This window comes from Mytilus galloprovincialis, chromosome 8 (genome assembly GCF_965363235.1).
Source record: "Mytilus galloprovincialis chromosome 8, xbMytGall1.hap1.1, whole genome shotgun sequence".
Lineage (NCBI taxonomy): Eukaryota > Metazoa > Mollusca > Bivalvia > Mytilida > Mytilidae > Mytilus > Mytilus galloprovincialis.
In genome coordinates this window covers 28,531,711-28,548,200 of record NC_134845.1, presented here as the reverse complement: position 1 = coordinate 28,548,200, position 16,490 = coordinate 28,531,711, and the positions used below count along the sequence as shown (strand labels likewise).

At 32.9% G+C, this 16,490-nt stretch overlaps 1 protein-coding gene across 2 annotated transcripts in view; it reads left to right on the top strand.

The window, feature by feature from the left end:
* The window catches only part of LOC143085489 (uncharacterized), a 30,995-nt gene extending 14,905 nt beyond the window's left edge, over positions 1-16,090 (top strand). For both annotated transcript variants that reach the window (XM_076261863.1, XM_076261864.1), the window contains exon 3: positions 15,537-16,090. In XM_076261863.1, the coding sequence (XP_076117978.1) occupies positions 15,537-15,955 (419 nt within the window). In that variant the 3' untranslated portion in view covers positions 15,956-16,090. The remainder of the gene's footprint in view (positions 1-15,536) is intronic.
* Positions 16,091-16,490: the final 400 nt, after the last annotated feature.

Sequence of the window (16,490 nt, the reverse complement as noted above, 5' to 3'; positions counted from 1 at the left end):
TTTGTATAAGTTGACTGTTTGACATTTGTATTTTCTCACTACTTCCTTCGTTTATCTAAGATCATAATTTTTACAGTTACTCTTTGATATTTTCGACGTTTTCAAAAGCTTGACTTACATCGAGTTTTGTAATGGTTTTTTTCTGTCCAATCTGACGTGTGCATGTCTTTTTGAATCATGCACAGTCGTCTTATATTCTATCAATTTAATTTATGAATGTCGTCTATAATGTATTACAACCCTCCTATGATCTCACATTTTTATGTTTTCTGGTCTATGCGTCCGTTTGGATGTCCGTCCGTCCGTCCATCCTTCCGTTCGTTCATGCGTCCGTTCGTCCGTCTGTCCCGTTTCAGGTTAAAGTTTTGGTTAAAGTTTTTGGTCGAGGTATTTTTTGATGAAGTTGAAGTCTGATCAACTTCAAACTTAGTACACATGTTCCCTATGATATGATCTTTCTAATTTTAATGCCAAATTAGAGCATAGAAAATGATAGTGCGGATGGGGCATCCGTGTACTTGGGACACATTCTTGTTAATAATACATTATGGTGTAGTTGTACCTTTTTTAATTTAATTTGTTATCCTGATTTCCTCGTTTATAAAAAGCGAACCTTCAACTACCATATGTTTACTTAACGTGAGCTCCACTCATGCTGCAGGAATTTCCCGTCCCTCCGAGCACATCGGTCCATAATGTGATCATAATCTCTAAAACTATAGTTTGAGTTTACAGTAATAGTTTGTGAATTGTTGTTTGACTATTCGTCTTCATCCTTTTACCCAATGTTGGCACCGTGTCTTTCTGAGACTTACTCATCTCAATTTTTCTGATTGTAGTCCCCGACCATTACATGAGCAATACTGTTGTTGTAGATTTGTTGTTCTTGTGACCGCTTTTCTCCCACGGGATTACTTTTTACTGTAAACGCATGTTCCGATGTGTTATATAGAAATGAAAAGATGGGAGAATTTTAAAATGTTGAGGCTGAAAAATATTTTAAGCGTATTTTAACAATATATACTTAAATGAAAATTACCAAGGTATATATTCAATGCAAAAAAGGAAATCTTGTGAAAGAACCTTATATATAAAAGAACATATATTAAAAGAGTTGCTTCCCTTGTTCTCGAATAATTCTTTCATTCTCTCGTTGTCTTTTCACTGAATTGATAATCAAACTTGTAAATCAAAATTCATCAAAAATATGGACAAGCTGGTATAGATAAAAACAGATGTGGTATTATATGCACGAAAAATGTCTTGCTGTCAGTAAAAGCTGTTATATGTTTTTGGCACAACTTTTTTGATCTTTTGGTCCTCGATGCTGTTCGACTTTGTGCTTGTTTCGGCTTTCAAACTTTTGTATCTTGGCATAACTAGTAGATCTGGTGTGGACAAAATGCATTTCTGGCGTATTAACATTTTGAACTTGTTGCCTTTTGTTGGCTGTTGTTCGTGTGTTTCTTTGTCAATTGTGTTCTCCAATTTATTTATATTGTAGTCCTATGGTGTTGAGTTGTCATTTTAATGTTATATTTCACATGGCTAAAAAAGAGGGAGGTTTGGCATGCCACAAAACCAGGTTCAACCCACCATTTTTTCCTTTAAAAATGTCCTGTACCAAGTCAGGAATATGGCCATTGTTATATTACAGTTCGTTTCTGTGTGTGTTACATTTTAACGTTGCGTCGTTTGTTTTCTCTTATTTTTTAGTGTAAATTCACATTGCGATAAGACGTGTCACGATACTTGTCTATCCCAAATTCATGTATTTGGTTTTGATGTTATATTTGTTATTCTCGTGGGATTTTGTCTGATGCTTTTCTGTGTGTGTTACATTTTAGTGTTGGGAGAATTTTAAAATGTTGAGGCTGAAAAATAATTTAAGCGTATTTTAACAATATATACTTAAATGAAAATTACCAAGGTATACATTCAATGCAAAAAAGGAAATCTTGTGAAAGAACCTTATATATAAAAGAACATATATTAAAAGAGTTGCTTCCCTTGTTCCATAATAATTTTTTCATTCTCTCGTTGTCTTTTCACTGAATCGATAATCAACTTGTAAATCAAAATTCATCAAAAATATGGACAAGTTGATATAGATAAAAACAGATGTGGTATTATATGCACGAAAAGTGTCTTGCTGTCAGTAAAAGCTGTTATATGTTTTTGGCACAACTTTTTTTATCTTTTGGTCCTCGATGCTGTTCGATTTTGTGCTTGTTTCGGCTTTTAAACTTTTGTATCTTGGCATCACTAGTAGATCTTGTGTGGACAAAATGCACTTCTGGCGTATTAAAATTTTGAACTTGTTGCCTTTTGGTTGTTCTCCTCTTATATTTAATGCGTTTCCCTCAGTTTTAGTTTGTTACCCCGATTTTGTTTTTTGTCCATGGATTTATGAGTTTGAACAGCGGTATACTACTGTTGCCTTTATTTATGTTAACTGATCCGTCTATGACCTTTGAGTCATTATCGGGTTGGTGTATTAAGTAACCGGAGAGTGATAATGAAAATATATCAAATAAGTAATTGGTATTAGAAAACAACATCTTTAAAAGAAATCCTAATTTTCGCAACTTTCTATTCCTCGGGGATGAAATTGAAGTAGTTTGCCCTCTAATAGCATTATGTACAAATATGTATTCCACATTTGATCTGTGTTGCTTAGATATTACAAAACTCTTATTTTGTTTAACTAAGTTTTGTCCATCATTTCAATCCTCTCCGGAAATCGCAGTAGATTGAAAGTACTCCACCATACTAGTTATACCGAGCAATCCGCTGCAGTGCTGCACATCTAGATCATCTACCCGGTATCACTAATTGCCATCAGAAAACATCCTGCAATATACAGCAATGAACCGCCGTTTTATTGTAAAACAAACACAATTTAATAGCTTTTGATAGTCGTAACACATTCTCCTAATAGGATACAAATCCTTTATAGAGGGGTTGTGACTCTTGTGTTTGTGTAAACATCTTTTGGTATCTTAAATTTGTGATTTCAAACGAAAATATCTGTGTAAAATTGTAAAGTGGTGGTCCCTTTCGTTAACTTGTCAGAAGCTACATTTGTGACACTATAAATTGTCAATTCTTTAAATAGTTAGTAGTTTATAAATCAACTCTTATTTATTTTGTGATAATGGACCAGAACTGTGATCCATCAAACTTTCATTCTCTGTGTTCGTGCTTTCTTCTTTTTTTCGCTGCTTAAAATAGCAAGGGTGTCCCTATATCTTTAAAAATATGTTTTGACTTTAATAACAGATATATTTTAAGTTCACTCAAACTTTTTTAAACCTATTTTTTTTAACTAATTTTGGACCACTATAAAAAAAAATGTTAAAACAAAAATGATTTCTTTTGATACAGTGTGTCTTTATTTCTTGAACTCCATAGTGAATGGAGGGTGTCATACTATCTCCAGGTTGGAAAAAAAATCTTAAGTGCAATTTCTCTATGTGGAGTCTGTAGGTTTTTGCAAGGCTAAATATTTGTCAGATTCAGCAAACCCTCTTTTTCCGTTCCAAACGACCTACCATGTAACAACTCATTCCGAATGGTCTGTTATAAAAGGCCCCGACATGAAAATATGAAGCAATACAATAGAGAAAACTAACTGCCATTCATAACAAAACATTCTGCATGACAGACTACTTAATTGTATTCTTAGATCGAGGTTTTAACATTCTTTAATGTCTTTAATATGTAGTATTCTACTACAACATTACATGAACATGCAGTAACTATTTGGTAAATTGAGGAACACTTTATTGAAAAATGTCTTTCCACTTCCTCCTCGTTTGATAAAGTTTCATTTTGATTTCTACTACACGTTCACCTTAGATTTGGCTATAAATCAAGAGATTTAGAAACCCCGCTATAAAGTTTTGTTTAATTTTAATCTCTATATAGGGTAATATTGAACTTAAAAGTGATAATTTTACATTTTAATTATCTGTAAAACGTGCTGTTTACCAAGAAACTATGAAAAGGCAAGTAAAATGTCCACAGTTTTTATAAACTTAAACTCTCAAATCATTTATCATAAATTTGAATTAAGAGATAAATTATACCATGCCAGTAACCACCTTTAAAATCTAATCTATTTTGTATGTTTGACGTTTATTTAATACTGTAAGATAAAAGACCCAACCCCTTTTGTATGGCGTTGGACGTCCAATATTTGATAAATTTTTATATAATTTTTCAATAATTACAGGTGTCCAACAGCGTTATGATTACTTCAACTGTCGAAAATCAGGAAGTTTTTTTGTATTACTAATCCCCAAAGACCAAAATACACAAGCAAATATTTATGTTGTAATACTGTCGTAAATGAAATATTTTAAGTAGTATATGTTAATTTTTTTTAATATGAAAGGGTTATTATTGACCTTATGAACATCCTATAGCACATAAAATTCTTCTAAACTGATGTGCCCATCAATTATTTGCGATTGCAGTTGTCCCTCTACAATGTAACTTCCTGTCGGTTGTTCAAAAGAGCAATTTCGTCTTACTAGGGAAAAGAAGTGACACTCACTCATACAATTTGAAAGTATGCTCAAAGAAAGAAATAGAAACATATTTTTCTGTCGATCGACACACGTTATTCAAGACTGAGTGTTGCTTGTCTTAATGTCCATCGGGAACTATTTCATGCATATATAGGACGACGATTATACAGCAAATGATATAAGGTCCAGTGGCACCTATTTCATGCATATATGGGACTATACAACGAATGATATAACATATTTAATGTTATGTATAATCGTAATATATATGTGCATGAAATAGTTGTAACTGCTGGTGAAGACAAGCGACACTCAGTTTTGATGATTAACATATGTCGACAGGAAAATATGTTTCTATTTTTTTCTAGGAGTTATACCCCTTTGAACTTAGAATTTTGAACAAATTATTCTACAGCAATAGTTCTTCTTCTCAACTCCTCAGACAACGCAACTGACTTTCCTAAAATTTTGTAGATAATATCGACATCCTATGAAGATGTGCATATTGACAGGAAATTATGGTTCTATTTTTTGTAGGGGTTATATCTCTTTGAACTCAGAGTTGCTGCCTACATATACTACTGCGACAGTTTGTGATCACAATTCCTCTTAAAATACACATTATAATTTCATAAAACTTTGTCGATAATAAGGATATGACATGTAAATTGTTCATATCCATTATAACAAAATATCATCAGTTGCATTTTCTACGAGTTATTCCCCTTCGAACCTAAAATATCGTCTTTAAATAAATACTACTGCAAACGTTTATCATCGCAACTCTATGTACTATGTCTTCAAATAAAAATATGGTGAACATACTGGTCTTCAGTAGATTAAATGTACTATATGGAACTAGAAGATTATCTAAAACCTAAAGAAATATATACAGTTCACAATCTTCAACATTTTGTAAAATAATTTAATGATCAGTCATATTTTTTGCAGTTGGAAGTGACTTTCTTGTTAAAATTTGTTTGTACTTATCTGGAAGTACTATTTTTGGTCTTGGTCTTAATGCTGACGAAAATTATTAGGTCATCGCCTCTTCAGAGGCAGATTTAGGGGGGGCCAAGGGGCCCGGGCCCCTTTTTTTTTGAAAAAATTTGGTTGCTTATATAGGGAATCACTGAAGCGTGACTGGAGCGGGCCCCCCTTAGGCAGTCATGTGTGGCCCCCACTTATGAAAATTTCTAGATCCGCTAGTGCTCTTATTCTAAAAATGCTTGATACCATTATAGATACATATACGAAATTCTCCGCATTTGAAGTTTCTATTCTAATTGATACATACAGTCTAGATATAGCCAAACGTTTAGTTTATGTGTGCTTTATAAAGTATTCCCTGGTGAAAAAAAAACAATTTCAGAAACTCTGGTATCCCTAAATGACAACGAAAAACTCTAGTCTAAATTCATATTCATTTCTTAATAAAAGATTAAATTAGATATGATATAACTTGTGCATTCTCACAAATGTCACAAGATTAACTTCTTTAGTACGAGAATAAAATCTACAAAGAACAACGAACTAGAGGATTTGGAAAGAACCTTGATTCCATTCAACTAGTTTTAAATTGTGTAACTTAATATTTAACAGATTATCAGTTTAAAACATATGTCTATTTATGTACGATGTAAAATGAAGAAATAGTTTGGTAACATGGCGTAGTAATACCCGTTATTTGGTAGCATCCGTGAGACGGGGTTCAGCGAGAACTATCCTGTGTAATAAAAACGATGGTATGGAATTCTGTTTGTCGCTGTCTCAAATCCTTTGTGTATCTGTTTGAACAAATATTACATTGATGTCTGGGTAAAAATTGTTTAAACAAAAAAATAGACTAAAATGTATGTTGGATTTATTGATTAAGAAATTCTTGTTATGGGTTAAACCCTCTTGTTTCCCGCGTAAATCCAAATTTTTCATTAAATGAAAGTACATGAATATTTTTATAGATGCTAGATTTGTTATGGATTCATAAAAAAATTAGAAAACAATTAGCAAAGGCAGTTGTATTGTTCTTACCCATGCCTTATATACACGACCTCCTTATCAAATCAAAATCTAAAACATTTTGAGTAAAAGAAAAAACTTATGACATTCATTAAATGCAGTAAGACAACTTTAACACTCTTTTTCTGAGGCAATACAATGTAAAAAAAAACCTGAAGTTGTCTGTTCAAATAAAATTTGACACTAGTTATACCCCCAACTGAGTGTAAATCAATCTTTAAATAGAGCAATGTGAGATGTAGATATATAATCCATTCTTGTTTAATTTTTATGGAATAAATATTGTAGCTACCTAAAAAGTCAACTCTCTCATGCTGACCACTGAGGATATACACAGTATATAAACAGTAATAATCATTCATGTGTATAATTATTGTAAAACTAAATCTGCATGGTACACTCACTTGAGGTACAGAAGGGGGTTTACGAGAGGGCTGTGTACCCGCCCCCTTACGGAGCAACCTAAATGGTTAATGCATAGACTTTTGAATATTCCACTCATAAAGTAGCCTGTTTTACTCCCCTTTCTTTAGATTCCGTGAACAACATGACACATGTTAAGAGAAAAATTTTAATATTATGAAAAAAAAACGATTAATTTATTTTTTGTTTTATTTGAATGATTATTTCTATTTATCATAATAAAAAGTCTCTAATTCAATTGATATCACCAATCGTGGTGAGTTGCCAAACCTTTTAGAAGTCATTTGAAAAGACGGTCATATTTGTCATTTTGAACCACTATTATATTTTTTTTTTTGGAAACACGTTTATTTAGAGTAAAAAATGTAGGCAAGTGTCAATAAGACAGCAACCATACACTATGAAAATAGTTGATTATGGACGGTTAAGAATATAAAAATGTTCCAAACAGAGACCTCCGAAAACCAAACATCCCCAATGGACAAAAACATTTAGAAACAAAGACAATCGCGGACGAAATATAAAGCTGTGTTTAGAGTATATTAATATTTTTTTTAATCACAAAATTGTTAGAGAAGATTTCATTTGTACTTCTTGTTCAACCGGAGTGGCAGTTTTTATTATCAAACACACAACTATATTATGAAGATTACTGAAATGCGTTTAAGAAAGGGCAAGACAATTCCAAATTGGTTTTTGTGTGCACATGATATTTATTTATTACAGGGCATCTCGAGGACTCATACACCTGCGGCAAAAAACATATGTTCTTTTTTCTAAAGGAATCAGTCTTCCCAAATTATTTTAAGAATAGAATGTTTAGGCATGAAAGTTTTTTCTTTTATCTAAACAGAAATTTGCTCAGAAAATTTGCGTGCAAAACAACTGTTAAATTATGTATCTTGGAACCCGTCACAAGTTCTGTTCCTCTCAAAGGCGCGGATCCAGGGGGTTCCGGGGGTTGAAACCCCCCTTTTTTTGAACGATCAATGCATTTGAAGGGCACATGTAGTTGGATCCCCCCTTTTTTGTCCTGGGTTACGACCTCCCCCCCCTTTTTTAAATTGCTGGATCCGCCCTTGTCTCATATCTACGTCAGAATCACATATAGTGTGCCGCTGCCTAATCTCTCTACGTCAGAATCACCTATAGTGTGCCGCTGCCTAATCTCCTCCTCTGACATCAGCATAAGCACACCAGTTATTTTTTAAAGTATTTTCTTCTCGTAGGTATTGAATATAGATATAAGAAATTACAATTCACGAAGCATTCTAAATGAAATAAATAATTATATACCCTTAAATACTATCTTTAGCATACAACCAGTTTTTTTTATTTATAAATTAATATACATATTTATTTATATACGATAAGGAAATTCCAGGCATTTTCATTGTTAGTATTATAAACTACCAAAAAAAACCAGTTATTGTTTTTTATACTACTTCTCCAGGCGAGACTTCATATTTTGACACATTCGCATTAAACCCTCCTCTAGCTTTTATCGATGGTAATTTGGGTCTCTTTTCAATACAATATGAACACTGCAATGACTTTTTTTCGAATGTTGTACATTTTCAAAATTTAGTTTATTATTTAAGTATTTCTCTATTGTTTGATATGAAACTTACGATATTTGATTTTTCGAGAGCATTGACTCAAGGTAAAAAAATATTTCAAAATATTATGACAGCCGCTCTTGTCAGTTATTTAAATCCGGGTTTACATTATAGCAATATCTAGATAATTCTTGAATATATTAAATTCCGAAAACATTCATTAAAATAGCATTTATCAAACATAATTTACACAATATTCATAAAAGACTTACTTGAAAGATTTAGTGTATTAACCTATCGATTTTTCAGAAAATCAATCGTGTTCATGCAATCTAAAAATTGATTAAATATCTGATGTTAAGGTCCAACAAATACTCCAATTACCTTTTTTTTACACATTCAGTATTAATTAAAATACTGCTACATTTATAGTAAATATTCCATAAATCTCGATGAAAACTTAAAAAAAAATCAGTAAAATACATTATGACTTTGATATTGTAAGTACGAACTCATGGTATGAAATACTTAAGTTCAGTACAACTGTTGAAAACTGTCTATCGCCCATACATTTTCATGTCGTATTAATTCCGGGAAAAAAACAGAGTTTTGCCCGAACTCCGATTTCCGGAAGTTATTTTATGACGTTCAAAGTGACGTAAATTTCAAACGCAAACATCAACAAACCCAAAGTGCGTTGTGAACAGGTGAAGAAACAAACAAGTTATGAACTGTCCTCAAGGGAAGGTTACGAATTCTGTCAGAGTAAGACTTAGCTTTGATTCGAAAGACCCATTTCCAGAAAAACTATACGATGTTGCAAATAATGGATACTTGGTGAAATGGAACGGTTGTGGCACTGCTGTTCAGGTAGACGACCCTGATTTGTTTGAAAAAGAAGTAATGAAATGTTACCCAGGTTTTCTACAAATTCCTTCCTTTGTAAATTTTAGACGGCTTTTCCGAGAGTACTCTTTTGACTGGAAATTTCTTGACGATGGACAAACATTTGAATTTTCTCATCCGTATTTTGTGTATGGCTACAGAGATGTCGTTTCTGAAATCCGGACTCGACGGAAATCGTTTTCAAAACCAACGTTAGACATTTCTGCCTTTCAAAAAGAAGTGAATGCTCTCGAGAATGACAATGACGAAGATGGCAAACGGTACAACACTAGAAGAAGCCGACGCACAAAGACCAGAAAATCGCTTGAAACAGAAAATAGAGGCGCTCATCATTCTGAAGATTACACAAACAATTCTAGATTTGTGATCAATGACAGTTTACAAGACGGTAGCAGCAATGATAGTTATAGTTCTAACCAGCCAACTAAACCAGATAATTTAAACAATTCCTCAGTCGACAATAATCATTATAATTCAAGTAACACCTTTAGTTCAGTGGCATCTGATATAATGAAACTTTTTATCAAAAATGAGTTCAGTTTTGAAGACTTTTGCACTTGGACAGAGAGGAATCAATGTGATTTTAACTTGAACGCCAACAAATGGGACATTCTGGAATCTGTAAACAACCAATCGCAATCATTGTTCACTGTAAACAACACATCGCACGCATTGTTCACAACAAATGATGGATATTCAAACAGCAGCCAGATATCGTATGCAGATCCCCAATTACAGGAAGATCCATGTGGAAATTGCAAATGTTGTAGAGCTTACCAAATTTCACACTACGAAAACATTTCGTCGCAGGGTCTAGTTTCACGTAATATGTCTGTACCTGGCGAACTTGATTTATCATGCGATGATGTTTCACGAAATATGTCTGTACCTGGAGAACTTGATTTATCATGCGATGATATTTTGGATAGCGAGAGCGAAAAACAATATACAGTGTTGTCTTAAATTTTTATAGGTTTTGATCCCGTGATAAAGCTCAACTGTGATGAAGTTAAAATGGAATTTTCAAACTTTTGATTTTGAATATGTATGAATTTGGAAAATGTTTTTGTTTCAATATAAAACTTAATTTTCTAAATTTTATGATATTGTTTTCCATACTTCATAAATCTGTTTTCCTACTCCCTACTCTCATGATATACATATTCTACACTATTCGATCCTTTTGAAAAGTACAGAGGAATCCTCTGCGTCCACATTGCCCATTATCTGATTTCTACCCTAACTTTCATTTGTTGACATCAAATGGAATGTAGACTTGTCGACTTGAAATACATGTCAAGAAGTCTTTGATTTTAAGTCGATCGGTTGCTCTCTTATTCCCTAGCCATAGGCAGGTAAATCATGTAATATTTTCATCAGTTTTATTACAAATTGTGTTTGTGTGTGTGTGTCAAATTTCCTGACTGTATGTATTGTTAAACAAACTCAATTTTGTTCCTTACTTCAAAATAGAAATGTACTGGGTGGGGTCAAACCGGGCTTTAAGATTTGCATTCGATGGTTCACTGATAGCAAGGTTAAGCAAGCGGCATTTAAACGTTAAGGCAAAGACTGGTGTGTTAGTAAACTAGGCAGCATAATGCGAAACAACAGGTCTTCGTTCGGACTGTTCTCCAATGTACTCAAACTTTTGACTTGTTGTACTCTTATCACAAAGAGAGTTACTTGACCCACACATTTTGTTTTCACAATAATGATATGATATTCAAACGGAAACAATATCTATCACATTCAGTCAAAAAAATAAACCTTTTGTTCCAAAATGAACAATTTAATAGGTAAATTAATTCAAAAAGGTAGACCTGACAACAATTTCAAAATTGTGTGAAATGAACAAAATCGTTCAAAAACTACGATTACTATGAACATTTATTGTACATTTTAGTAAACAAATAACCTGTAGTTCTCTCGAAATGCCCACTTTTATTACGACCTAAAGCGTACACAATTTTCCCGCGTACCCTTTTCAGTCACAAGAAAATTAGATGTATAAATATCTTAAATTACACAATTACATGCATGTAAAAATATATGTTTTGGAAAATTTCGTTTTATCAAGTTCAAAGGGGAACAACTACTCAGATACTCAATGGACAAAAATCGTGGACTTACAATTGCATATGAACTGTAATGTTCAGTATCATTCTACCTAACTACCTACCTACTTTGGATGCAAGAAAAGCGTATATATTGTGTTGGCCTAATGAACAGATCAAAACAAATAAGGTGTTAATTCAAAAGTATAACTGAATGACCGCTACGATTAAAAAAAAGATTAATAAAAAAATAACGAGATGAATTGTATGATTGCAAATGAGACAAAATGACGTTGATGTTTGCAACAATAGATCGCCGTAAACTCTTCAACAATAAGTACAACCAATATCGCACAGCAAGCTATAGAGAGACAAATTAAAGCCCCCACCCAGATCAGCCAGACTCTCATACAGAATGTGACGGGATTAAACATAAGTACTGTTGAGTGAGAAACTTGTGCAGTCAGCGAATTTATACAGTTAACTATCAACATGAGTTTAGGAATATTAGATTTAGATGGTCTTGTTTTTACTTTTTGTCAGATATTTGGAACCCTCTGGTTTTATCCATGCAGCAGAGTGGGTAGGCAGGTTCGGGTTTTTTTTGTGCGAATTAACTATAAACAAAAAAATCATCTGTTGCTATACATGTTTTTTTTAGACACAGTAATTTATCTGCACTTACAGCGTAACAAATGTTTCTTGTATTTTGTGTTGCAGAATATTCATTTTCTTCCTGTCTTATGTAAGGTTATTTATTAACACAGGATATTCAATTTCACAATCTTTTAATTTAAAAGTCAAAATTAATGCGGACAGGAAACAAGTCTCTATCCCATTTACGATAACAAAAAATCCCCTCAAAACATCGAGAGCGGAACAGTTGTAGGCCGAAAAGTTATCCCCTATACAGTGTAACCTGTGCAATCCGACACACTAGGGGACCTGCATTTTGTTTTCGGATTTAGCAGGGTATCGGATTACTGTAAGGATAGATAGGCATATTTTAAGGACCATGAAAATGTGTCGGTTTATAAAGCCGGATGTTTGAATACTCGGACTAGGCAGGTTCCACTGTAATTATCATTTATGAAAACAAAACCTTGTCAAGTGTTATTTGCAACAGCTGTCAGGCCAAGTTAGACTACCAAAGGTCTGTTTTACAGCATGGCATCCTTTAAATCTCTGTACATTTTTTTTATTCAGGGAAAAAATATATTTTGTATGACTGGAATCAAAAGAGATATTAGGTATAAGTTAATGAGACAGAAGTCAAACCCAACAACAACAAAAAGACATTTTGAGGAGATCAATGAATGGTTTTCTACAATGATAATATATTAATATGAATGTTAAGTTTTTTAAATTTGCGACTAGTTTAGAAAACTGGGAATACATTTGACAGATACTATCAAATATCTAGTATCGACACTAAGTTTTCTTAATGTCAAAACATAAAGATAAAACTACATGCAGACACCCGCTGTCTTTAGACAGACTTTTAAAATATGGCAAAGTTCAAAAACAAGTATTTAAACTCCTACTCTTCAATTCAACAACAAAAAGTTAACAGCTAGTATAAAAATAGTACCGAAAGGTGACTGAACTTCATAATACTTATTAAACAGATATCAAAGAGGAGTTTGAAGTGAAAATAGTGCAATGAGGTAATTTAAGTGTTTCTTACATATTTCGCCAAAATAAAACGCTAGACTAAGTGGAATCGTAGTCATGTGTATAGATATACTTCTTCTATTGTAAATCGTTAAGAAATGTATGTGGGAACTTCAAATAAAAGAATTTCTAAACTGAAAATGTACCATCTATGTTTACACAGAAATTGTGAATTTTGATACTACTTGTTTAGAAATTAAGTTCGGATTTAGTGTTTGTGGTTTAGGAATGTACTAATGGATTATCACCTCAGCTTGGACTGTTTGTCAAAACATGACTGTGTACATAAGATTAGAACAGGTTGACCACGGTCAATGCATCGTTTCTTTGTTGTGAAGTATAAGGATGCTTGACTATTATTTACATGTTTGTCCGTTGTCTCGGTGTTCTTGACAACACGATATTGATACTTGTCTGTTCCTTTTAACTCGGATAAATATTTTGTTATAAAATATATATTTCTGTCATTTGTATGTCAGATTAAATATTTGCATTGTATTTAAATAGAAATGTATGTAATGTGGGTTGGAATTCCGTGAAAAAATCTCATCTCGGGAAAATTAACATTACAGAAGTAAAAGAAATTTAGGATTTTGAGTTTTGATTTTTATTAGATACTGTCTTCTTTGTAAATTTGAAAGAGATAACCCAGTTAAAAAAAATAAAATTAAAACAACAAGTCGTGAAATAAAAAGATGTTCTTTTCGTGTATCAACTTTTAGAGATACATTAAAATCAAATATGTCTGAGCACAATTATTCTCATTGTGTGTCAGTCCGAACCCTTAATTTTCCACATCATCTCTCTTATACACACCACGTTTCCCAATTGTACGTAACAGCAATTGGGAACACAGACCCTATATTTTCTATGCTTTAGCGATAGTCGGTAATATATGGGTTTTATGCAAACTTTGACTTAATAAAGTCAGATGACCTATAGAACCAAAATCACAACCAACGAACATTTAACCAACACGCACAATATGTTATATATACATGTACATGCAAAAAAATAATCATGACCGGTAGCAATCAATGACAACCATTTGAGATCATTTGATTACAGGCTCCTAAAGAATGTGGCGGGGTGGACATGTTTGTGAACTTTCAACCCTTCGAACCCTTTGCAGTGGTGTAAAAGCATAACAATAAACTGTAAAATCACTTGAAAAGGGGTTTACTCATCAGATCGGCAAGAAACACAAAAAAGCCAACAAAAAGTACCAATCTAAGATTACTCGCAGTTTCTAAAAATAATATACAGTGCTAAATTAGTAACTTTTAAGAATAGCGTTATTCTAATGATCAATGAGTTACATTGGTCTCATCTAAGTTTATGGGTTCTATAAACAACATCAGTTTGGTAAACATGTATGCTTATACTTCGCTTCTGAGAACTTGCATGCACTGAGTCCGACCTATTGGCTGTGCTGAATTCCTTTGTCATGATCTAACCAATGGGACATTATCAGTTCACTGACTTTTGCGCGCCTTGCCATTACATTTGCGCGTAAAGATCATATTTCGCGTAGCTTTGGGTATATTTGCGCACATTAATTTTACATGTCATCACTATTGAGGTTATATAGGAAAACATAAGTAAATTATATACTTATGAGTAATTATCATCTATATAAGTTCCCTGTTCACCAACTAGAAGGTACTCGTTAAAGTGGGATTTTCGGCAGGGTGCGATATTTTCATTTTGAACAGACACCAAGTTTTAGAAATATAAAAAAAAATGTAAAAACTTAGCAAACAAAGCCTTATGCGATAACTGGATCTGTCATGGTCACTTAATATATATTTTAGAGTTCGATATGAAAAATATATATACTTAAGTGCAGAATTGATAGCGTTCGACGTAATTAAGTTTTCTTTACACTGTTACACATACCTCTGCTACCTGTAATTAAACCTTGGGAGAAGACTATATAAGTTTGATTAACTTGTGTCTCATCCCTTTTGCACATTTAAGCAAATAAAATATGTTTAAACTAACCTAAATGCAATGCGCGCAATAAAAAGCTTCACACAAACAAACATAAATGTAATCCCAAATGCGCGTAAGTGTATAGCGCCTGCCAATATTACAAATCCTTAGGCAGTCAGTGGGTGTCATCGTCATCTATGAAAAGCGATTATTTTCCATCAATTTTTATTTTTTGATAACGTTTGTTGTATTGTTTGACGGAAACTATCCATTGAAGCAACCAACAATAATTCTTAATGACGAGTCTACATTAAAATAAGCTTATTCAAGTGATATGTATTAGAGTTTCAAACCTCATAGAAAGTCATATTGGACCAATTTCAATATACTTGAGAAAATAACTTAATGTTTGCAATTTATCGTTTCAGGTGCACAGTTCTCAATTGAAGATGAAAACAAACGAACACGAACAGCTTACACCAGGGGACAGTTATTAGAACTTGAGAAGGAATTTCATTTTAACAAATATATTTCAAGACCTAGAAGAATAGAACTTGCCGCCATGTTAAATCTTACTGAAAGACACATTAAAATTTGGTTTCAAAATCGACGAATGAAATGGAAGAAAGATGAAGCAAAACGAAGACCGCGACCACTGTCTTCATCGGAATCAAAGAAAAATAGCCCCGAATCTCCAGACTCTCCGTCTTTAACCGAGTTATCTCCCATATCAAACTGTAGTAAGATTTCATCTCCGTCGCGAAGTGACGTGGAAAGTCCAAAAACATTGAAACGAGAATCGTTAACGGAACTGAAAAAATCATCTGTGAAACAGGATTCAACATAAAATCAACTGCTAGATATTAGTGTCATAAATTATATTCATATTGTAGAAGGTTAACAACACACCAATTAATTCATTCAGTGGATTTTTCATTTTTTGTTCGTTTTTTCCATTATGATTTAATAAGACTGCATTTTCTATATTTGTTGTTTATTAACGCCTCGTGTAATTTTACATAACTTAGTGAGTCTATCAAAGTAAAACATGCATGCTTTTCAAAAGCCTAGAATCTATGGCAGATGTCAAGGTCGTTGAAGCTTATATGTAAAGGACAGATGTAAATGGAACTACAATTGTAAACCAAAAGCTTAGGCAAAATATTTCAAACAAAAACATTTACTGTAGTTATCTAACACCACCAAAACAGAAAAAAAAAATGCTAAATCAAGATAATCTTAGCTATAGTGGTGGTCACAGCAGTCAAGTCTTCCGTTTGAAACCAGCGTAATTCTTTTTTTTTTAAATAAGTTGAATGATTTCTTTAAGATAATTATAACATATTTTGACGTCAGATTATTCTTTACATGACCCAGTTTCA